The sequence below is a fragment of the Marmota marmota genome, unplaced genomic scaffold, assembly GCF_001458135.2.
Source record: "Marmota marmota marmota unplaced genomic scaffold, marMar, whole genome shotgun sequence".
NCBI lineage: Eukaryota > Metazoa > Chordata > Mammalia > Rodentia > Sciuridae > Marmota > Marmota marmota.
The window spans coordinates 20460898-20486591 of record NW_025999990.1 but is presented as its reverse complement, the minus strand read 5'-3'; the positions used below and the strand labels follow the sequence as shown (position 1 = coordinate 20486591).

The 25694-nt window shown below is 40.7% G+C and overlaps 1 protein-coding gene across 2 annotated transcripts in view; it reads left to right on the top strand.

The window, feature by feature from the left end:
* The window catches only part of Katnal2 (katanin catalytic subunit A1 like 2), a 79151-nt gene that overhangs the window by 44355 nt on the left and 9102 nt on the right, over positions 1-25694 (top strand). The window contains exons 12-16 of one of the 2 annotated variants that reach the window (XM_048806265.1): positions 1848-1939; positions 4390-4500; positions 21307-21469; positions 22248-22350; positions 22867-23036. In XM_048806265.1, coding sequence (XP_048662222.1) covers positions 1848-1939; positions 4390-4500; positions 21307-21469; positions 22248-22350; positions 22867-23006 — 609 coding nt within the window. In that variant the 3' untranslated portion in view covers positions 23007-23036. Of the gene's footprint in view, positions 1-1847; positions 1940-4389; positions 4501-21306; positions 21470-22247; positions 22351-22866; positions 23297-25694 lie in introns of those variants that run through there. The other variant, XM_015482236.2, reaches the window with a different exon arrangement.

The following is a 25694-nucleotide window of genomic DNA, read 5'->3' as shown; positions in this document are numbered from 1 at the left end:
CCCCCCCCCAAAAAAAAAAAAAAAAAAAAAACATAAAACAAAGGAAACTTTATTTTATCCTTATTTTTGGAAATCTTGGAAACATCCTCACCTAGAAAACCTTGGTCATGCTGTCAAGCCCTTTCCTGTGAAGCATTCAGATAAAGAAAGCCCTTTAGGACCTTCCCCTAAGTCAGAGAAGCTTTTCCTGACATTTGTTTCTCTTTCTATTCCAATTAAGAGTTATTTATAGGGAACCTTTGGGCTGTGTTCCTCCCTCCTGTTCTAATGTTCATGCCTCTTAGGAGTTGAGCACTATCGAATAGTTGAGTGATCTCTTTAGCAAATGCATATACCTGTTGGTGCTTACATCTTTCACTGCCCCCCACCAATTGTATGACTTAACTTCCTCCAAGTACCTCTGAAAATTTTAGACTAATGCTTCCAGAAGCACTTACCCAGGATTCTATTTATTCTCTGGGAGTGGGAAGAACAGTGACGTGAGCAGTACGGTGACCTAGGCTCTCGATGTGGCTCTCCTTGCAACTGGGTGGCAGTTGATCTAGTTGAGGCGATTGTTCTCTTGCACCTGAGTGAGTTCTTTAAAAATCACATAGTTCTAATGTTCTGTTTTCCACTGGGAAGATCAATGCTGTAGTAATCACCCTCAATGTCAGATGTACTGGGGCTTTCTTTTGTGTGACAAGGAAGAAAACTTACTTTCTTCCAGTTAGGTGGGCTCCAGTGTATTTAAAAAGCATTCGAGACAAGTGTCCAATCATTGCCCTGATTCTCTCATGTCATTAGACTGAGTTTCTCTGAAAGGAAAAAGGTGACACATGGCCTTGCATGTACCCGCTTCCCCAGCAATGACAAAGGTGAGGAATGCCCCACTCCAGGAAAGAAGGCCTGTGAGGGATAACCTGCTGCTGTTGGAAAGCCACAATCCAGCTTTTTCTGAGCCCCTCCTCTCTTATTTGTTCTGTGATGCTTTGCTAGTGCTAAGTGACATAGAGAATAAATCCCCCGTGGCTATTAAAGAATCTCTATTCTTTTCTAAATCTCTTCTGCTTTCTCCGATCAACCAGTGAAGAATTGTATATGGTGCTCAAGAGATCAGTTTCAGGGTTTAAAAAAAAAGGTTTAGATTTTTATACTGTTTTCATCACCGCCACGTCTCCCTTTAGAGCTCTTTATTTTGTTTTTATATGTCTGTTCTTTTGCTGGTTGCTTTCCTGTTCTTGTTCAGTTTATAATATTTCATCTTGGAATAGCACATCTTACTCAACCAAGAATTGCCTTTATGTACCTGATTGTACCAAGCAGCAGTGTGGAGGAATTTAGGAAACAGAAAGGGGCAAAATTTTTCAGCCCTGTCAACCATGACTGGAACCCTATCCTTTCCCTTTCCTTCTGAGAACGACCTTCCTATTGTCCCCACAGATTAAGTGAAAAACCATGAAATGATTTTACAAATCCTAAGGCTCTGTGTCCATATGGAACATGCTGTTGGCAGGGTGTCCTCCACGTTAACCAACCAAGGGAAAGCTTAGAAACTTGAGTTTTCTCTTCAATTCTCCCATTTATGATTAGTAAACTTGAACTAACCACACACTCTCTTTGGCTCTAATTTTATCAAGTGATAAATGGAAATAATTGGACCATCCAACCCCCTGGGGTGGTAGTAGGGAGAAATAATGGTAATGATTATAAAGTTACTGTGAAATAACAGAGTGCAGAATGAATGCGCATTATTATAGTCATTCTAAGCTTTTAGTCTCTGGGAGCATCTGAGGACTTTGACTTATGTACATGATGAGGACTTTAAGTATATGAATTTGAACTTGGCTTGCTTTTCCCCCACCCAGGTTTTATTTGAACTTGCCCGTTATCACGCCCCCTCTACGATCTTCCTGGACGAGCTGGAGTCGGTGATGAGTCAGAGAGGCATGGCTCCTGGGTAACAGACGGGGGGTTTTTTTGGTCATCATTTCTCCCCTCTTATAAGTGTGTTTGATGGTCGGAAGCCCATCGACATTTACCAGCAGAATGAGCCTATTAATAAGCCCACAAATTTTCTGCAGACACATGGAAAGGTCTTTAAATTAGATCCTGTTAACTGAATAGCTGATTTAAGTAGTTTTTATAACCGGAGGAAATGTCATTCTCCCTTCCCCCCACCCCACAGAGTGGTTCGGAGGCCTGAAGATCATCCAGTCCCAGGATCCCAGGCTGCCACAGCGGTCCCACTGGCTCAAAATAGCTGCCTGTGACCCCCTCCTCTGGAGCCGGAGGGCTGCCCATGGGGAATGGGGCTTGCCCACTCAGCTCCTGCAATGGGCCAAGTCTGTATCTCACTCCCTGGAGGCGGCCCTTGTCAGTGTGAGAGGCCAGGAAGCCCCTGTTTCTCTGACATCAGGTTGCGGCTCAGCATGTCTGATTTTAAATATGTCACATATGTTATTTGTAAAGATTAAGTGTCAGCTAATGTCCCCAGCAGGAAGGAACACTTCTCAGACTGTAATAAGCCTCTGTTTATGCTTTCAAAAGGCCAAGTAGGGTTTTCTTTTTGTTTGTTTGTTTGCTTGATTTTAAGTCTTTCTGTCTTTGATCAGAGGTATTTTTCTCTGAAACTTTTCATTATTTTTGGCATTCCTGACTTGCAAAAACAGGTCTCGAAAATCTCAACACAGCTGCATTTATTAATGACCTCTAATGGTCTACCATTAAAGCAGAATAGTAATGAAAAGCATAATAGTTGTACTTGTTGAAAATATAACTAGAATATAATTTATGACATTTATGCATTGTAAGTCATCTTTCCGGCAGGGAAAATCAAGCATGAGGATGCACCCAAGTCAGTTGCGATTCATGCAATTGATTGAAGTGGGACACTTTCCATGGTTTAACCATTGCTTGTCAGCCGCAGGCTGCAGCACTCTGCTTCTCTAAATGGAACCTGCCAGGAGCAGAGAGCCCCTGACCATCCCATAATTATTCCCCCCTGCAAAAACAAGCCCTATGTGGCCTGCCCTGCAGTGGTAACCTGTGCACCAGCTCTTATGTTTGCCGTATTTTTCTCCCCCAGGGTCGCCACAGCATTGATGGCTCCAAGTTTTGCCCTGAGTTTCAGTTTCCTTGTCTGAAGCTTGAAGATTCTAAAGCTAGAGTCTTCAGAGAGTCAGGAAGTAATGTCAGGTACTCTGAAGTGAAAGAATCAAAATTAAGGGCAAATGCTAAATAAACATATAACTGTACCATAAAAGAGCCTTCTCTCTTAGGAAATGATAGTTGTGTACTAAGAGGCATAGATCCTAAGAAGCCTTAGATAGGTTGAGCATCCCCAAGTTGAAAATCTAATATCTGAAGTGCTCCAGAACCTGAAATTTCTGAGCTATAACATGATGCCACAAGTGGAAAATTCTACACCATGAAGGTTTGTTTCGCGCACGGAATTATTAAAAATATTGAGTACATTTCCTTCAGGTTATGTGTTCAAGGTATACATGAAAGACAAATTAACTTTATGTTTAAACTCAGGTCCTTTTCCCAGGATATCTCATTATGTATATGCAAATATTCCAAAATTCAAAAAAAAAATCTGAAACTCGAAATACTTCTGATCAAAACATTTTAAATAAAGAATACTCACACTGTACTTAGTTTGGTTTGCCACCCCATACATGTACAGAAAGTTGAATGTCGTTTTGCCCAAGAAAGGTACTTTTTTATACTAAATCTATGCAAGTGAAGAGGAAAGAGAGTCTGCTGAATGTGGTCAATGTTTCCATCCAGTTTGAATTGGTTGCGTTCTTATAACTTGTTCTTTCTTAGTGATAACATCTCAGGCAATAGAGGGCTTAGAGGGCAAATTTGCACAGAAAAGTGCCTCCACTCTGCTGTGCAAAGAAACCACAGGTTCCATGTCAATATCTTGCCTCTTATTAGAAGAGAACAAAGCAGATTCAGGATAGTAATTCACCTCTCTTGAAAAATTTAGATCTATAAATTATACTAAAAGTAATACTGTGTGAAAGTGCTTTTATGCTTACCATATAAATAAAAGAGATTATTCTTAATTATTCCATTTTTCAAAGCAGTAAACCATGCTGCAGGTAGACATAGCCAGGCTATATTTAATCTACACATTGGCACTGTTCACCCTTCAGTTATTTTCTAGTTCACTGCTAATCTTTGGATTTCTTTTAAATACCATAATTCTATTTGTTTACTTTTTTCCTATTGCTTTCTATGTGAACATAACACCACCCTGCTTATTTTCTTTAACTGACTTGAGTGGCTTTGTTTGCTATCAGAACAGTCACTGGGTCACTGCTTGAGTGCCACTCTTGTCATGAGGTCAAAACCTCTGCCACTTGAGAGAATCATGTCTTTTTTGTCCCTCTATAGGGGAGAACATGAAGGAAGCCTTCGGATGAAGACAGAGTTACTGGTGCAGATGGATGGGCTGGCGCGCTCAGAAGATCTCGTGTTTGTCTTAGCAGCTTCTAACCTGCCATGGTAAGAAATCAAGAGAGTACATGTTGAATACATTTTCATGAGCCACTAAGTACAGGTGAAGATTTTATAGTGATTGCTTTAGGCAAAGCCTAGTTGTTTGGTTCCAGCCCTGGAAGATTAATTGGAAGGCTTACTGTTCATGGCCCCAGTCCTTGCTATCCGTACCAGCAAGGAATCTGCCTTAATAGAACACAGGCCTGGGCTACCGCTGGCAATATTTAAAATGGACATTTTGAGTTTAAAGCTAAATTATATATAGTCAGTCTCTGTACTCACTGGTACTGCAGCCACAGATTCAACCAACTGCAGATTGAAAATGTTGGGGGGAAATTATGTTTGGATTGAACATGTACAGATTTTTTTCTCTCGTCATCATTTCCTAGACAATATTATCTAACAGTGACTCACCTAGCATTTCCATAGCATTAGGTATTACAGATAATCTTGAGAGAATTTAAAGTATGTAGGTGAATATGCATGAGCTATGTGTGAATGCTGTGCCATTTTATATAAGGGGCTTGAGCATCCTCAAATTTTGGTATCCACAGGGCGTGGAGGTGTGGAACCAATCCCTCTTGGAATCAGAGGGATGATTATACTATGTTAAAATTAAGCAGGGTTTTGGCATGGTACTTTCAAAGGCTTCAAATCTCCAGGTCTCAAAGAATATTCCAGAAATAATGTTTGGATTTTATCAGCATTAAAATTAAACTTTTAAGTTAGGAGGAAAATCTTTTTTTTTTTCATGTTGTACAGTAAACAGAAAGCTAAATAATCTCTAATTGAAAATATAATCTACTCTCAGTGTCTTTTATTCAAACTGCATCTCAGAGTGGTTTAAGAACAATTCCAGAGGTGGAATTGGGAAATAAGAGATGTTGACTAGGGAAAAATAATATCTACTTGGAAAATATATTTTAAAAAATAATTATAGTCCCTTTATAGTTTTAAGAATATTTTCACATACTTTTTTTTTTAAGAGCCACAGGTGAGGCAGGAGACAGATAAAGGAAATGTTGCTTTTCCCATTCTCAGAGGGGGACCAAAGTCAAGAGAGATCAATCTACTTAAAGTCAACAGCAATGTTGTAACTGAGCTGGGACTTGTGACTCTGCCTCTACCTGCCCACCTGCCCTCCCTCCCCATCTCTTTTTCCACATTCAAAGATAAAAAGAGAAAACTCTTTCATAGTATATGCTGATCATCTGGGATCCCGAACAAGAATTCACTGAGAAGAAATCATGGCATTCACATGCAATCTATTGTTTAAAATGTATTCATAATTTAAAATTGGCTCCACCTCCCTATGCATTTATAAGACTTTATTTTGCTCAGGTGTTGAGCAATTGTTTTCAAAATTTAAAAAAAAAAAAAAAAAAAAAACAGAAGAAAGTAAACGTTATTCTCTCAAGTGGCAGAGGCTTTGCCCTCATGACAAGAGTGGTACTCACAGCAGTGACTCAGTGGCTGTAGAACAGGTTCTGTTCCGATAGCAAAAGAAGCCACTCATGTCAGTTAAAGAAAATAAGCAGTGTGGTATTATGTTCACATAGAAAGCAATAGAAAATTTTGAATTTTACATTTTGAAGATGTATCAATATTTACACACAATATTAAGGTGAAGTTAAACAGAGAATTGTCATTTAAATATCAGTTTAAGTAAAAATTACTGTAAGCTATTGTTTTGGACTAAACTCCCGAAAGGAAGGATCTAAACAGACCAGACTAAAAATCAAAATAGTCACCCATGCTAATTCCAAGTCACCAAACTGGAACCAAGCTGGAATCTGCCCTTTTGAGAAATCAAGAGATAGAGATACTAACCCAAATTCCCAAACTAGACAGTTTTGATTGGTATAAGAATGAAATTAATTTGCTTTAATACTTAAAAAAATTGAAGTAAGGGCTGGGGTTGTGGCTCAGCAGTAGAGCGTTCCCCTACCACATGCAAGGCCCTGGGTTCGATCCTCAGCACCACATAAAAATAAATAAACAAAATAAAGTTATTGTATACAACTAAAAAATAAATATTAAAAAAAGAACAAAAACAATTTTAAAAATAATTGAAGTAACATGATATTAACCATTTGCTTTCCTATTGTTCTGCTCCCCATCTCTGCTTTACAAAAAGAAACAAAAAAAAATGTGATTTTGAAATGATCAATCCACTTTTCATTCTTTGTTTCTGCTTTCTTCAATCTTAGTCTATAAAAATCAGCCCCTTCGGCTGAGCTCACTGGAACACTTACTATATTTTATGATATGTTACCTGATTCTGGAATCTCAAAGCCAATTAAGATCTTTAAACTAAATTTATTATAATTGATAAATGAGATTTGATGAATGGAATCCTTTAGGGAAGGAATCTCCTTCATCCATTTGAGATGGGATTGAACATAACCACTTTACTAAGCCTCAGGGTGACCGTGAGAGTCCACTGGGATGGGTATGTTTCGAAAATGTCTTTTTGCAGTTGAGTTACTGAACTGGTACCAAACACATTTGCACTTTGTAATTGGTTCTCTTCCATCTCTTTTAATCTAAAACAGACTTCACTCCCCATGTGCCATTTGCCATTGGCTTGTTGAATGCTAGGGAGATTGTCCTGCAGAATGTCCACACTTCCTAGATTTGGCTCATTGAATCCTCATGGTAGTAGTTAGCTGTTCTTCTTATCCCTGTAATTACTCTAGACTAAAAACTAGATTGATTAGATTCAGCATTAATAGGCTTTTTTGGGCAAACCTACTTCATGGGCAACACAGTGTACATCACATTGCGTCTGTCCAGAGTTCTGTAATGGCTGGTTCCTCCACTTTTGGCTTTGCTGAGACTGGCCTGGGGTCACAGGTATGTTCATCTGGCTTCTCTGCTATACATTCCTATTGATGATTCAGTATCCACTGATGGTCTTTGTCAGAATCCATTATTTCACTCTGGATGTGATTCTGTTATCCCTTCTGCTGGATAGGTGGAACTATTCTCTACAACAAGAACTTCCCCTCATCAGCAGGGTTACTTGATTATCTTGCAGTATAGTTCATACTAGAAAAGCAGCATCATTCCTCTTTGATTTTTAGAGCTTCAAGGTGATACCTTAGCTCAGTGACCAATGGATCAGCCATAAGCCTCTCCTTCCCTCCCTCCCTCTGTGACCAATGGATCAGCCATAAGCCTCTCCTTCCCTCCCTCCCTCTGTTATCACTATGATTTCATGGCTTGCATGGTATAACTCCATTAGTTTTGTGAGTTTTAAAAAAAACTTTATTGACCTATAACTCACATACTGCACAATTCACCCATTTAAAGGGAACAGTCTAATGGTGTTAAGTACAACCACATCATATGTTGTGAGAAATGCAAAATTAGATGATTTTTGTCTTTGTATGAATGTCATTGAGTGTACTACACAAACCTAGGTCAATCATTCAGTGTGGCTCTGGATGCAATTGGGAGACCTGGCAAATGAGAGATGTATATGGCGACTATCTATGAAACAACACACTACTTTCAGCAAAGTTTAAAAAAAAAAGTAGAAGGAATAAACTCGAAAATAATAACAACAAGTATAGAGCCATGCACAGTGGCGCACAAGTTCAAAGCCGTGATTCTCCTGCCTCAGCAACTTGGCGAGGCCTTAAACATCTCAGTGAGACCTTGTCTCTAAATGAAACACAAAAGGGCTGAGGATGTGACTCAGTGGTTAAGCACCCCTGGGTTCAATCCCCAGTACCAAGAAAGTATAGAATGTTAAATACGTAAATCAGTAAATTTATTATCATTAGCAAGTATTGACTACTGTTTTTAATATTACGTGCTCTATTTTATATGACTGGCAATGGAGTAGGCTTGTCTACACCGGCATCACCATAAGCACATGAGTATTGAATCACACGATAATATGATGACATCACGAGGCAGTGGGAATTTTCAGCTCAATTACACCCTCCTGGGGCCACTGTCATACGTGCAGCCCACCATTGTCTGAAACGTCATTATGTGGTGCTTGGCTATGGTGTATTTATAGGATTTTTAAAACCATTACCACAATCAGTTTTAAACCAAGTTTTCTTTGCCCCTAAAAGGAACTCTACCCATTAGCCATTGCCCCATTCTTCCTCAACCCCCAGGACTAAGCAACCACCAATCTATTTTCTGTCTCTATAGATTTGCCTATTTTATACTCATGCATGGAATTATTGGGTCATGTGGTAACTATGTTTAATCATTTGAGGAACTGCAGACTGTTTCCAAAGTGGCTGCACCATTTCACATTCCCCGTTGCAATGGATGAGGATTCCAATTTCTCCCCATCCTCATGAATGCATGTTATTTTCTGTCTTTTTGAGTATAGTACAGTCATCCAAGTGGATTAAAAGTGGTATCTTGTGCTTTTGATTTCATTATTTCCATGATGACTAATGGCATTGAGCATCTTTTCATGTAGTTATTGGTCAATTGCACATCTTCTTTGGAGAAATGTTTTTTTTTTTCAAATTTTTTATTTATGTAAAAATTTCTTTCTTTCTTTCTTTCTTTGAGTAAATATACTCTGGATACAAGTCCTCTACCAGATATATGATTTGTAAGTATTTTCTCCCAGCCATGGCCATGAGTTCCCTCCCTCTGTCAACCTAAATAACATACAAGAAAAATTCAGCAAAGATTAGTAAGTTTATTTGGGAGCAGTAGCACTCTGCAGTAGGAGCACATAGTCAACTATGTGCATATGTGAAATTCCAAGGAGTTGAGGCAAGGGGAAGTTTATAAAGGCACAGGAGGAGGATTACACCATATCAGGATACAAGAATCCTTGGCCACAGGATTTATAAGACTGCTCAAAGGGGCTGGAACTGTAGCTCAGTGGTAGAGTACTTGCCTAACATGTGTGAGGCACCGAGTTCTATCCTTAGCACTGCATAAAAATAAATAAATAAAATATATTTTTAAAAGAGTGTTCAAGGATCAATAACAAGGGTGGTGTCAGTTCAAGATTGAACAGTCAGTTGCTGGCGGATGTCCTTGCAGAAGTGTTCTTTGTGTAAGGTTGGGTGGCCTTTGGGCAAGGTTCTGGTTCTGACATCTTTTGTGAATATTTCTTGGTGTCAGGCACACAGGCACGAGATCACTTCCTCCAAAACTTCCTGGCTTTATTTATTTCTTCTTTGTTAGGACTTGACATGAGTGACTTCATTTTCACGGTGATAAGTCTCCCCACCTACCCTTTTTTCCTGTTCTCCCTCTTCCCCTTCCTCTTGCCTCCCTTTTCCCCTTAGTTTCTGAACTTTTTTTTTAAGAGAGAGAGAGAGAGATTTTTTTTAATATTTATTTTTTAGTTTTCGGCGGACACAACATCTTTGTTTGTATGTGGTGCTGAGGATTGAACCCGGGCCGCACACATGCCAGGCGAGCGCGCTACCGCTTGAGCCACAACCCCAGCCCCTCTGAACTTTTTTGTTGTTCTATTTCTTTCTGCTTTTGCTGAACTTCCAGTGTCTTCCCCACTCCCCCAGCTGGGGCTTTTCAGAGGACCTGTCCTGGGTTATTCCACGGCAGCATTGTCTAATAGAAATGGGATTCAAGACGCGTGTACACTTCACATTTTATAGTGGCCACACGAATAGAAAAGTGAAAACATTTTACTTAGCTCAGTATATCCAAAATATCAATTTAATTATGTAATAAATATAGACATTGTTGCCATATTTTACTTTTTTGTTTTCCATACTAAATCTTTGATATCTGGTGTATATTTTATACTTTGAACATGTTTGAGTTTGGCCTAGCCACTCTTCAAGTACCAAATAGCCACATGTGGCTGGTGACGAGCCCAGCAAAGAGTGGGGCTCTAGAGACTAACTTGTTTGCCCCCATGCTGCTGGGGCAGAAATTAATGCCTCCCAATATTTATTATAACCTTTTAATTTAACAATAGAACCCCAATTTGGGGTATTTCCCATTCAGATATAAGATTATATCTGAATATAATATGTGAACCTTTTTTCTAATTGTGAAAAGTTTAGTTCTGAACAGTATTACTAAAATTAATGATCACTGTGTGCACATATATATACTATAAGTTTTGTGTATATATCTTGAGTTCCTCAGTTTAATTTAAATGTTATCATGAGTGTCATGACAGTAACTTTCTTTCTTTTTTTTTTTTTTTTTGGNGGACCCAGTCACAGGAGGTCCCCATACTTTTTTTTTTTTTTTTTTTTTTTTTGGTACTGGGGATTGAACCCAAGGGCACATAACCAACCGAGCCACATTCCAAGCCCTTTTAAAATTTTTTATTTAGAGACAGAGTTTTGCTAAGTTGCTTAGGGTCTTACTAAGTCGCTGAGGCTGCCTTTGACCTTATGATCCTCCTGCCTCAGGCTCCCATGCCACTGGGATTTCAGGCATGGGCCACCATCTCCAGCTGACAGTAACATTCTGATGAGGAAAATGGTACAAACCTGGCCTAATTGAGAGGAAGAGCTAAGGTGGGCTTTGTCAACCTCTGCATGGCTTCATGACAAAGATAACTCTTTGTCATGAAGGCTGTCCTGTGATTGTAGAATGTGTAGAAATGTCCCCGGATTCTACCCACTAGAAGCTCCCTAGGTTGTGACAACCAAGATACGTCACCAGACATTACCAGGTCCCTGATGGAAAAATCGCCCCAGTTGGTAATCATTGAACTCGTGAAAAGAATTACCAGGAAGTACATAGAGGAAAGTTGTCACAAGTTTCACAGCTAAACTTTCAAGTTTTTTAAAGAATCCCATTAAATAACTGAAGCTGGTTTTCTTAAGCAAAATTCAACATGTTATACAAATTGTTCTATCTTGATTTTTTCTCTTAATACAATATCAAAATATTTTGGAGATGGTTCCAGATAAGTGCACAAGTTCTTCCTTACTCCATTGATGGCTGCATCGTGCTCCATTTTGTGTATATGATAATTTATCTCATTAGTTACCTAATAATGGGCATCTGGCTTATTCCTACTCTTTTGCTCTTAAAGAAAATTCTTCAGTGTGTAAGTGTGCATATCACTTTGTGTATTTGCCAGTCTTTGGGGTAGATTTCTGAAAGTAGAATTTCTGGGCCAAGGGTTAATGTGTATGAAATTATGGTAGAGGCTGCCAAATTTCTCTCCGTAGAGGTTGTACAGTTTTGCATTCCCACTAGTGTCCTTCTTTCATTACTTAACTTTATAGTAAGAACATTTCCAATGTCTTTAAATAATCCTTGAAAATTGGATTTTGTAATGGCTGCCCAAAATCCCCACAAGTGAATATACCATAATTTAGTTAATCATTCCTTTCCTGCTGAAAATATATGATACTCCCAAACTTTATTATAAATAACACTGAAATGAACTTCCTTGCATAAAAACCTTTGAATAAAGTCCTGGCTGTTTTCTTAGGATAGACATTGGGAAGTTAGATTACCCATCAAAGGGTCTAGATTATTTTAAAAATATCTCTTGGGACATATTGCCAAAGTCCTTCTCTAAGGAAAGATTTTATGAAGAACAGATATGCTTTATCAAGAATATAGAAACAGACTATTTCTTGGCTTCAGGGTCTTAGATGGGGGGAGAGACTTACCTGATTCAAGTAGCCTGTCCTGCAGGAAAATAACCAGACCGTATCAAGTATGTAAAGACCCAGCCCTAAAATCCCAAAGGAAATACTTCCCATCCATACTGGTTCTTATCTGTAGCCCCTTGGAGGACACTAGGCTCTCCTTCCCTGCTTGCTTACTTGCTGTTGTCCCTGGAGATAACCATTCTGTCTCAAAGGGGCAGCCGTTTCTCCTGTTCTCTGCAGTGAGATGGTGCATGGCCTTTTTCTCTTCTGAGTAGAATCCTCCCACGTCTGCAGCATTTCAGAGAGGGCAAGGAGGCAAGAAATAACAGCTCATCTGTGTCATCTGATGTGTAAATAAGCAATAAGAGACATAACAAATGTTGCATCTTTAATATTACCACTTAAAGTAATAACCACGTAAGGGATTTAGTGAGCACAATTAGGGCTAATTTGACCAGCCTTGATTGTTGAATATTCACAAACTCAGGCCTGGGAGTCCAGAGGGAAACCAAGTACTGAATAGGCCATTAAGGCAAATGCCATCTTTAGATGTCTATTTAACTCTCGGGTAGTTTGTACAAATAAGGTGTGAAGCATGGTAGCAATGGAAAAGAGCTAGAAACTTCAGGAACACTCTTAAAAATCAGATACTTGGTATGACCAAGTACTGGATCAAAAAACCAAAAGAGAACTTTCTTCTAACTTTTAGGAGAAAGTATAAGAGCCAAGAGATAACTGCACTGGGAGTGGAATTGTCTTGGTGTGTTTGGGGGAACATTGGGGAGCAGTGGCCTCCCGACCCTGACTTCTACTTACTTACTGCCTGACTTCTACTTACTCACTATTCAGTCAGATTTGAAGCACCACAAGGAATATCGCCAACCTGGCTGCCTTTCTCTCACCTGTGTAAACTGGCCTAGGAACTCCCTCCTTGCTAACATATTTCCTTGCTAAGACATGCCTGCAATCGGAGACATCAGTAGACAGAACCCTGGTCCTTTCCACAATCACCAGGCTTTTCTGGGCTCCAGGGAGAAGCTGTGCCTTCTTAGGTCCTACCTGTTAGTCTTGAGCCTTGACTGAATCAACAGTCTCCAAGTGTGGTCGGTAAGCACCGTGCCGAAACAGGGTCTACCCATCTGTTACGTTCTAGAGATGCCAACCGCAAAAGTTCAGCTGGCTTCCCTCAACCCATGGCTGTGTGTCTTCAAGATGCCACTGTGCATTGTGACTCTCCCAAAATGAGAAAGGACAAAGCAGTACTTTTCACACCTCACACTTATTTGACCCCAAATCCTTCATTATGGACCAACTCACAAGGCCAGTGCTCCTTTACAACCCTTTGGGGGTCATGGATTTACATTAATGTTCCCTGGCCTGATGGAAGCGTCTGTTGCTACAGTTGCTTTCAGTCCTTGACCAAGGTTTCATCTTTTGCAGCATTTTTGTGCTTACAGTGGTCAGATTGTTTTTCTGGAAATTGTCCCACCATCACATCAAGTCCATGATCTTCTATGTATGGCTCCAGGTGTTACTGATACTACCAGGACAAAGGAGTGGCAGGATGTGGGAGGTCCAGTGGGGCAGCAGATGACCCCGGCCCCATTCACTCCTTGCTCAGTTTGTTTGATTCCATCAGATCCAAATAGCTTCCTAACTGGCCTACTCTGACATCGCTTTTTCTTCTTAATAGGATGCAGACTGATGTGTGAACCATAAATTAAAAAAAAAAAACTTTAAAAATTATAAAATTTCTCAAGTCTTTGATAGAAAATTTGAGAACTAATAAAAAAAAATACTCATAATTTCACCATGACAAGCCTTATTGTGTTTGTGTTCTATACTTCTGGAGAAAATGGTTTGGTTAGTTGTTTTTATTGCCTGTGTATCCTTCTGTGGTAACTTCGTTTTCCCAAGAGGGAAAATGTTTTATTGTTCCAACTATTTATTAAAGTAAAACATATTCATTATGTATGTTAGTATTTTTTTTTGAAAGTGAGTAGTCCTGTAACTATGCCCTGAGAATAATATAAATCTTTCCATACTCTTTTTGGTGTGTGCATGGATGTGTGTAGAATACATATCCACTAACAAAAATGTGATTGTGCTGTGTGTGGATAGAATAGTGCTCTCTGGATGGTTTTTTTTTTTTTCTAGGCTTGAGATATTGTGGACAACTCTGAAAACCTACTTAATCCCACATAGAATTTCACTGTATGATGGCATCAGAATTTATTTGAATTTACTTTTTCTGGAAGGTTTTAATATGGTTTGCATCTGATAAACCTATTCCTCCCTGTTCCCACGTCTCAACCCTCAGCTTGGTCCCATGATGCTCCAAAGCGGATGAGGGTTGCCTTTGGTGTTGGAATGGATTAGAGCAGGTATTATAGAAAGGTTTTCTATCTGCCAGATCTCCTTTTCCTGGTCTTATGGCAAGGGGGAACAGTTCTTTTCTTGGGATATTTTTATCTGAGTTCCAAGTTATATGTTTCTCCAGCACATATTAGGGATGTTTTAAAAAACAAAACAAAACAAAACAAACAAACAAAAAAAGACCAGGGCCCTCACTGCCAAGTCGTTTCTTAAGTGCCAAGGTCCTTGACCTCTTTTCACCTTCTATTGTCTCCCTCTGTTATTTGTGTGCAATATCCAGGGATTTTAGTTGTCTGCAGATGGACTAGAGCTTCCGGAAGGGACCCCTCTGTCATGTCCAGAAGTGAAAGTCTTTTTTTCATATTTTGAATTTCCTCTTTTACCTCTTCATGCGTTTTAAATATAGCTTATTTTATACTCTGCACTGGTGGAGTGCATTTCCATTGTTGGTTTTTTTCTGTTGACTCTCATTTGTGGTGGTGGTTGTGTGTGTTGTCATTTTGGATGGTGAACTCACTTTAATGAAGTGGACTCTCCTCCTGTCCCTTATGGAGGTCAGTTTTTTGGACTGTGTCAGTGTTAGAACCACTTTAAGCTAATTTCTCAGCTTCAGACCTTTTGGACCATGGCAATGCCGGCAGGTCTGAGATGCTTGACCCTCCGAGAAGCCTTCCCAGCCCAAGGCCAGTTTCCCTGATGCCTTCCATTGCTAATGGGGAGATGTCCTTTCATGGCAGGCCTGTGCCTTCCTGGGCTTTTGCTTTATATGGTGGCTTTGACTCCACTTCCCATCTTAAATTGGCCCAAGGCCTTCTAAGCCTTTGAAACTAAACCCATTTTTTTTTTTTTGTAATCACGAGGCAAACGTCTCCAAATCAGCCATAGCTTCAACATCAACTGCTCAATTCTGATTTTCTGCTTCTTCATTTTTGGCCCTTGAGAATTTGGGCCCTGCCTCCTGTGGGCTCAATTGTGCATTGAAAATGTGTTTCCTATAATTAACTGAGCTTTGCAGGGGACTTTATAATGAGGGATTTATTTTTTATTTTTATTTTTAGCACCAGGGATTGCACCCAGGGGCACTTAACCACTGAGACACATCCTAATCCCCTTTTTATATTTTGTTTAGAGACGGGATCTTGAAGAGTTGCTTAGGGCCTTGCTAAGTTGCTGACTTTGAACTTGAGATTCTCCTGCCTCAGCCCCCCTAGCTGCTGGGATGATAGGCCTAATGGGGGATTTATGGGTATCTAGTTCACCTTTTTACTGGAAACAAAGCCTTCAAATGTTTTTCCCTCAATTATTGGGAATAAATTTTCTGGCAACAGTAACTGGGGAAACTATCTTTATAATTGATATTGTAGTAATGGGAAATCATTTGCATTCTTCATCACACAAAAACAATGCTATTAACCCATGCATCACTGGCCACACCTGCGCTGATTGCTCCAGACTCTCCTAGATTCCCTTGTCCTGTGTTATGAGCTCACTGCTCAGAGTGGGAAGGGAGGCTCCGAGTTTGCGTCTTTCAGATTGTCTTCAGAAGCACTGCCCAGCCAGCTGCGTTGGATGGATCATCTCAGAGTCTCATTGTTTCTATGATTTTCACTAAAGACGAAAATACAGTGTTTTATTCCCATTGCCCAAGCTGATGCGGCTTTTCTTCATTCATTGGAACTGAGGATGATTAGGAAGTGCTGCCAATCTCCAGCCAAGGATATTCACCTTCGTAAAAAACTCCAGGACTTGAGGAAGCTGGCCATTCTATAAAACGCCAGCAGCCCTGCATCTAAAGTTCATCATCCATCCCTCTAAAATACTTCTTGAGCCATCATTGAGTGTGCTGCCTGGTGGAGAGACGGGGAGTCCAAGACAAATGGTCCTGGATCCTTGGCCTTTGGAAACTGATCAGATGAGACAATGCCTGAGATGTGAACACAAATAACTATGAGCTACCGATATAGCCAACACCTATATCGGTACAGATAATACGTAACATAAAATTATACAGAAAGAGCAATTTTTGATGACAGACATTAAAATAAACCAAAATCATTTTACTGGGTACAAAGCACTTGCTCTGGGCCTTAATAAAAATGATTACAATTTGGATAGATGACAAAGTGGAAGTTACATAGAAAGAAAATAGCATGAGTCAGAACTAGGATGGCAAAAATTAGATTCAGGGACCAGCAAGCAAATCAGTTTAGCCCAAGTGGGAAATGCAGCAGCAGAGGTCTGCCCCCGCAGGCCCACTGTGGAAGACAGAGGAACCCTCAATGCTGGCTCCCTGTTATCTACCAAAGAATGTTCCAGTCTTTAATCTGTTCTCCGAGAATTGCATGGCCACCCATTTCTTTCTATTTATGAATGGGCTGCAAATAATTTGGTTACAAAACTGCAGTTTTTCTCTTACCATGCTGAACTAGTTTGATTGTTTGTTTCGTACCAGGGATTGAACCTAGGGCACCTAACCACTGAGCCACATCCCCAGGGATCCCCCACCCCAGACCTTTTTTTTAAAGATGTTGAGACAGGGTCTCACTAAGTTGCTGAGGCTGACTTTGAACTTGTGATCCTCCTGCCTCAACCTCCTGACGCGGGGATTACAGGCATGCATCACCACTCCTGGCTTGAGCTAGTCTAATTTAATATATTTTAACTATTGAGGGAAGTAACTTCAGTTATATTTGGTTTCTAAATTCCAGGAACTGCATGGTCCAGCAGGGAAGACAGGCTAAGGGCTGAGGAAGGTACCTGAAGGTTTGGTGCAGGTGCTCAAATGGTCCATGTAGGCTGTTGATGTTGCCGGAAATGTTGCACCTTTTACCCAGCAGTGGGCAGAGGCCCAGTGGCCAGGCTCTGAGGTGTGGGAGCCTCGCTGTGTCACGCATGTTCTATCTCTCATGCTCGCCAGTGGTCCTGACCTCTCAGTGATGGAAGGGCCAAGAAGAAGGGAGTCACGAGAACAGAATAACTAGTGTAAAAATCAAAGTGCTGGAACCAAGGGGAGTATTTTCTGGTTGCCACAAGTTACATTTTTTATATAAATATATTGGCATAAAGAATGATTCCTGGGTACATTCCATTTGTCCTTTATTTCCTCCCTTTTATGATTGTATTATTATTGATGTCATTAAAAGTGCATTCATCAGGCCTGGCTGTCAGAGAGTTGCACTTATTTTGTGCCCACAAGCAGTTTTGAGGTGAATCTCTTGCTTTAGGGCATTAGTTGATCAATACAGGCATCTATGGTGAGGGATTGTTTTCCCACCTCCCTCTGCACAACTTGATGCTCCTAGGCCATTCTGGTCTTCCTGTGAAGAAGTCGCTCTGCAGCGGGTGGAGACAAGAAGTGGGTGCTGTCCATGCTGATGCTCGTACCTTCAAATACGTCATTCTGTCAATTTCATCTCCTTGCAGAACAGGTCTTCCAGGGCCTTTTTACCAGCTTCAAATTGAACTTCAAATTGTCCTCTGCACTTACTGTTCCTGTTATTGAAGAAACAAACTTGAACTGTATTTTCTTTCTAAATTTGAAATTTGGAGTGGTGCTTGTTCCAGGAACCCTATGGGAGAGCAGGGCAGACTGGAGTTTTGGGGTCTGAGGCAGGTACCTGGAGTTTTGACACAGATGCTCAGGTGTAAGGCTTTGGGGTACATGTAAATTGTTGATGTGGCTGGGGGATGCTACATTTTATCCAGCTGTGGGCAGAGGCCCAGTGGGCCAGGCTCTGAGGTCTGTGAGCCTTCACTGTGTTTCATGTGTAGAGATCCTGGGCTCTCACCTCACCATCCTGAAGATTTCATTTTTCTCTTTTTGTGTCAGACCCTCTGGACTTTGAATCCCAGATAGCCTTTTTCTTTGCTTTTGTAGGTTATGCTACTTCCAAAACCCTTCAGTATTGTTTTGGGTGTTTCAGGAGCAAGTAGAGGTGACTGTGCTCACTGTCCCTCAAGTTTAAGTGCAATCTTAAAATTCATCACCAATGAAGTGTTTCCATTCCAACCTTTATAGCACAGATGGCCTTCTGTTGGAACAGCCTTCGGTTGAAGGACAACGGATCTATTTTGATTATGTGCAGGGGTGATTTTCAGTATATTGAAAAGCCAGTGTGGTAGGGGTACTGACCAATCCAAAGCGATGGCATCTCTCTTGGTGTCTGCGTGTGAACAAGGAGGAGGCATTTGAAGCAAAGACATACATGTTGTGAATTGGACAAGGTCATGAATGTTCTGCTGTGAAGCATAGTTTTTTCTTCTTCTTGAGCATAAATGTTGGCCTTGGGAGAGGGAAAATGGTGAGGGGAAGAGATGCCTGGATCCTGATGTGGGATGAGTTCCAACAGGGTAAAGCTGATAAAAAAAAAAACCCAAATGCAGAAAAGACATAGGTCACGTTACTGCTGGGCTGTAGATTCTCTAGTCAGGGTGGGAGGGCTAACAGGTAAAGAACAGACACAATCTCTAAGGAATCTGCTCACTGTGATTTAGGGTTCAGATATGCTCCCTGAAAGTATGTTTCACTCTTCTAGTTTAAAGGAAAATATCATGACATAGGTTCAGAATGAGAGTAAGAAAAATAGAAGGGAATGGACATGCTCAGTGTTTTTGTGAATGACAAACATCTAGTGATGATGTTTCCATTGTTACTCTTTATCAAAGGATCAACACACAGGCATTCCCTAGTATGTAAATCAGAAAACCTGCCCTTTTAGGAGCTTGACATTTTAATATATAAAGAGTTCATAGGAGCCGGATGTGGTGGCACAGGCCTGTAATCCCAGTAACTTGGTAGGCTGAGGTAGGAGGATCTCAAGTTAGAGGACAGCCTTGGAAACTTAATAAAACCTGTCTCAAAATAAAAAATAAAAAGTTCAGTGGTAGAGCACCCCTGGGTTCAATCCTCACAACCAGGGATGGGCCGGGGGAGTTCACAGACTCAACCTCAGAATTAACTATTAATAATAGAAATGCTAATCCACAGTGTCCAGATAGTTCCATTTAACAAGAAGAAGTTTTAATTTACATAATAGTGCCATACAATTCCATAATGATTCCAAATAATATATTTGGAATGATAAAAAATTAAATTACTACTTTTAACCTCTCATGGGATAATTGCTTCAAATACAGCTCATTAACAGGTGTTCAAACGACTGGTTAAAAGAGGATGGGAACTGGGTATTCACATGGACCCAAAGTCTCATATGTAGAATCCTTAAGTCTTTCCAGGAGAAGATGCCTCCTTCATCAGGGAGAGCCTCACCGTCACCAGATGACATCGGTTACTAGAACCTCCGTCACTAACAAAGTGACATGCACTTATGAATAAACGCATCACTAAAAAATATGCTTGCCAAAAATGTTTACCCTGAATCTAACTAAGCTTGTATATCTGACTTCCCTCTTAGAGGACAGTGACAGAGGAATCATTTACAGGACACCATGAGGAAAATACCAGACAAAACCAGAATGTGAGACCTACTACAATTAGCCTGATCTTTTTAAAAAGAGACCAGGGCAAAGAGACTGGTTTAGAGTTAAAGAGATTTAAAAGACATAACCATAAGCAGTACATGTTCTTTGGATTTAGGTTGGAGAAACTATAAAAGATATTTCTGGAATGACTGGAGAAATCTGAATATGGACTGAGCAATAGACACATTATGGAATCAGTGTCAATTTTGCCGGATGTTAACTATGTACCTATGTGAGAAAATGTCCTTTTTCTGAGAAATGCATCCTAAATAATTTTGGGATGGTATTTCTTGATGTAATTTACTTTGAAATAATTTATCAAGAATACACAGGTATATGAAGCAGATATGCCAAAATGTAAACTGTTGTGGAATCAAGATGGTGGGTATATAGATATTCCTTGTTTTACTTTACTTTTTTATTTTCTTGTAAATCTCATATTAAGAAGTTAGGGAAATGGTTTGAAAATGCAAAATTACATAAACCTGGCCCAACAGAAGCAGGAGTGAGAATCTCAAAGGGCCATGTCGGCATTGGGCATCCAGGAAGGAGCATATTGGTGCTGAGTTCACCAGAGCACTGGGGTGAGATGGCTGTTCACTCCAGAATGGGTGAGACTTGGGGAAGAGTTACTGTACTTCCCAGAGTGCCCAAATTATTGTCAGAAATAATGTGCTCACTGGCAAGACCAGGTTTAATAATTCATGTTCCAACTGCAATTTAGTTGTTAGTTGCCCTACACTGTCACCTAAAATTACCTCCTTTACATGGGAAGTTTTAAAATTTCTACCTTTGTTCCTCCTTCCCTCCTTCCCCATTTCCCTCTTTCTTTTTTATTTTTCTTTCTTTCTACTTCCTTTATTTATCTGTATCTCATTTTTCTTCCTTCTCTTTTTTTTTCTTCCTTTCACTGTTCTCTCTCCAAACACGATATAATTGTCCTATCCACTCAGGCACAGATGTAAAGTGACAGTTAAAATGCAAAATTGCTTCCTGCAGTGCTAAATTGTTCAGAAAATATGGTTGTCACAGCAGGGCCCAGTGAAACATGCCTATAATCCCAGTGGCTTGGGAGGCTGAGGCAGGAGGATGGCAAGTTCAAAGCCAGCCTCAGTAACTTAGTGATACCCTGAGCAACTTAGTGAAACCCTAAACAATTTAGCAAGACCCTGACTCAAAATAAAAAATAAAAAAGGGCAGGGGTGTGGCTCGATGGTTAAGCACCCCAGGCTCAATCCCCAGTACCAAAAAGGAAAAAAATTAAAAAATCAATAAATAATAACAGCAAAAAGCAGAAATTATAGTTGTTGCTTAAGAAGTGTATTTGCCGCCCTGCCTAGTTCCTCTGTTTCTGTGGCAATTTCAGGGAGCTGGACTGTGCCATGCTACGTCGTCTGGAGAAGAGGATTTTGGTTGATCTCCCCAGCCGAGAGGCCAGGCAGGCCATGATCCACCACTGGCTGCCCCCCGTGAGCAAGAGCAGAGCCCTGGAGCTACGCACAGAGCTGGAGTACAGCAAGCTGAGCCAGGTGGGCAGCCCTTGTGTTGGTTGAGGGTCCAACACGTACATGACAGTCTAAGACAGGGTCACAGAAGGAGCTGCTTTCTTGAGACACTTAGAAAAGATCCAAACTGCCCCACAATGCAGTGGGCCTTTTCTTCATGGAAAAATCAGCTCCTTGTTACCTGGGAACATTCAAACAGAAGTAATTCAAGCTGGTGGAAATAGCATGACATTTGGACAGAGGTAATCTATGGTCAAATCCAGGCCCTGCTACTTATTAGCTGTGACCTCAGGGAAGTCACTTACTCTGGAACTTCAATGTCTCCGTCTGTAAAATGGTTATCAGACAAGCCACAGAGGATGATTAAATGAGTCTTTCCAAACAGACAAGTTCTGGGTACATGTTGTTTTCCCCCCATTGTTAACCATTCTCAGTTTTGTAACCATGTTACCTGCTTTGGGTGGATATTTGAACATAATGTTCTCTGAGGTTCCTCAAAGGCAGGAATCATAAAATTTACAAGAACAAAAATGCCTACCAAATTTGACTATCCTTGGATTTGGGCCCAAGGGCCGCGTTAGACTAGCTTGGTGGCCCAGTCCTCTGCCAGCTCTTACAGTGTATTTGGATGGTGTTAGGAAGCTGTTGCCCAGCTGTTGAGGTTATCCAGACATTGTAGAAGCATCTTTTCCTCGAGCATTACCACCCAGGACTCTGTGTACAGTGTTTGCCCAGGGATGGTGGGTCCCGCCTGTCAGACCATAACTGCCACCCGCATTTTGCCTGCTGACAAATGTTTCAGGAGACTGAGGGTTACTCTGGCTCAGACATTAAGCTGGTCTGCAGGGAAGCAGCCATGAGGCCTGTGAGGAAGATCTTCAGTATACTTGAAAATCACCATTCAGGTATGACTGGGAAAACAGTGAAGGTGATCTGTCAGAGAAATGTCTGTTTAAAATTCCAACTCTCACCAGCAGATGGAGCTAGGTGCCTGTTTTTGGTGGCCTTCTTCACTTGTAGCAGGCTCTGGTGAAATCATCCCCTGCACTCAACATCTCCTTGGGTGCCTAGTGTGGGGTCTGCTTTGCCCACTGATGATAAACTTCTTAGGCCTTGGGCTATTACTTCTCTGGCACACACTGATGTTGGAATGGAGCCACTTGAGGCACTGTATAAATATTAAATAATACTTTGATAGCAATACATTTAAGTCACTATTTGGGGGGGATGTCTGGACTTTAGGAGCTAAGGTAGTTGCACATTAGAGACTTTCTTCCACTGTCCTATTTAGTCTTGCTGTACTGCATTAACCATTAAGAATGCTGCAGTATGCATGGTCTTGAAAGAAGGTCTACTAGCCTTTTCAAGAGCCTCAGTGCCGTGAGGTTGACAGTTGTGCTGTTGCTATTGTCTTCATCTAGAGAGCACCCATTTTCCTGGGATCCAGTTGGAAACAGTGACCACTGCCGACTTTCTGGATGTGCTGGCTCATACCAAACCTTCAGCAAAGAACCTCACTCCGAGATACTTGGCTTGGCAAAGAGAGTTTGAGTCTGTTTGAAACCACACTTATCCTGACCTGGCCGCAGAGGTAACTGCAGAGGTCCTCTAGGTTATTAATACAAGTGGGAAAAGAACATCATGATTAGAACAGAAAAGGGAGATTATTCTTGAACACTGGATTAATTTGGACAACTGTTATTGTTTTGGAAATATGAGACATGTTCATTAATTTTTCATCATAGATGTCAGCAAAGTATTGAAGATTTCAATTACATGTATATGTGCTATTAGGTCAGGCAATGGAGACTTTTCTCACAATTAGACTCCATAAAATTTTGATGAACAATATCCTGTAGCATTGCTCGTTTTGAACTGGGATCTTCATTTTGAAGAGAAAGATTTTCTAAGTATTCATTTTTATTTTTTTCTTGCAACACATTCCTAAGTCTGCCAGATACTCATCAGTATTCTTTTCTAAATGGCCAATCAGGTCAACTTTCAATTCCCTCATTACTCCCTTGGTCCCTGCTAGTCTTAGGGCAACTGCACCTTGGTAAGTAGATTTGCACCTAATCCCCATTTTCAGCCCTGTGTTCCATCCTGGCCTATAATCATGCCCATTGTCCCCAAGGCCTTAACTTGCATGGATCCATGTTTCTAGAGTATAATGGAAAACCTCCACACTGCTGCCTTGCCCAGGGGTGGGTGGTCATCTGGCTGCTCAGCAGGGAAGGGTTTCTGGGACTCCAACAAATACATTTATCAGCTTTTAGCCAATTCCTCACCTTTCAACCTGCTTTCAACCTCTCTTCCTTGCTATCTGTTGCCTCCAAGACGAGTCTTTGAGTTTGTTCCACTGGATACATTTTAGTTGTATTTTCTTTGTGCTGATTTTAATGATCAATACCCCGTCTACCTTCCATTATTCAAATTATCATCTTTTTATTCACAGACGTCTGACATTCTGTTGTTGGTTGATCTTGTGAGTTTATAACTTCTTTATTTATTTTCTCATATTTTACTGGGGCTTTGAGAAAGACCAACTAATACATATTTATGTGTCATGTACTATAGAGTCTATCTAGTTATTTTTTGGAAAGTGGATTGAAAGTGTCTCAGCTACTTGTGAGGCGGAGGCAGGGAGATTTTGAGTTCAGGGCCAGGCTCAGCGACCTAGCAACATTCTGTCTCAACAAACAAATACACACACACACACACACACACACACACACATATCTAAATTTATATAGGAAGTTGGCTATTGGCGAAAAATGACTTTATCCGTGTGTGCTATTTTCTTCTAAAGCAAGAGGTCATGACTCAAACACCCACAGAAACAATGAACTTGATACCCAATGAGTAAAATAAGCTGAGTGTGGTTCTTCAAGACAGACGGGGGTCTGGAGAACTGGGGATGAAGGAGACTGTGAAGGGCACAGCAATGAATGATTCAACCTCAGATGAATGTGGGAATTTGGTCCAACATTGCCAGATCTTCTAATCTTCATAGAGAACCCAGTAATTGATTTGCACTTGAATCTCTTGATTCTCAAATGTCAACAACTAAGGTTGACCACCTGCCTGTACAACTCACATTCACTCCCACACTTCATTCCCATCAGAAGCCTTATCCGATGCACCTGGGATTATCTGGAATTACCAGATTATCCCACCCCTCCCTTTTATTGGTTTTAGTTGTCATCATATGAATCTCTCATTATAGTAGGTAGTTGTGTATTTGTGCATGTATTTTGTTGCCCATTTACCCTCCTCAAATATAAGCCTTGACTGTGGTACTTTCTGGGCTGCTATTGAATGAACATTTTTTTTTTAAATGGCATAGGTCAAAGCTATCTGAGCAGCGTTTGCTTCACAGAATTTGTGACTTTTGTTCCAAAGCACATTCCTTGCTGCACAGAACTCCTCATTTAGAGGACTTACACACACCATTTTGAACTTGTTAGAGCCCTTTGTATATTGTCAGATGTATTTTTATATGCTTCAATTCCCCACCTAGAAGGTTGACATCGCAGAAGTCAGAGCAGCATTCCACTGTCTTCCTTATGCTTTACCCAGCAAGCATTTAATATAAATATGATTCTCTCAGCTACATCAGCCAGTGAAACAAACAGTTTAGATGCATATGACATGAAGGTGAGCATTGGAAAATGTAAGGTACTCAAACCGAGAGATAAGCAGTTTGTTATGATAAATGATTTCTGGTGCTCAGGTGCCTCATTACTGCTCCTTAAAGAGAGCAACATGCTTTCAGCTAGTAGGCCTTGGTGGCTGGTGTAATAAAGTCAGTAAAGGCCTTGTGCATTTATGCTGAAAAGGCCTTTGTGACTTAGACCAACTAAGCGTGATAATGCAAACAAGGCCCTGTGTAAACAACTGCTAGTATGAAAAGGGTGTCTACCACTCAAGACAGAGCCTTTGGTGAAACAGATTAATGTATTTTAAAAATTCTTAACTAGCTGGATACGGTGGTGCATGCTTTGTAATTCCAGTGGCTTGGGAGGCTGAGGCAGGAAGAGCTTGGGTTCAAAGCCAGCCTCAGCAACGGAGAGGTTCGAGGAAAGGGTGGAGCCTCCCGGTCCTCTGCCTCATGTGCTCTGCACACCAACTCACAGCGCATGTCCTACAGCCATCTCCTGACAGTGGGTATTCTCATCACTTTTCTAGAACCAAGGTGTCAGCCACTTGGTCCCTTTCCTGGCACAGGATAGGATTACAGTAAAAATTA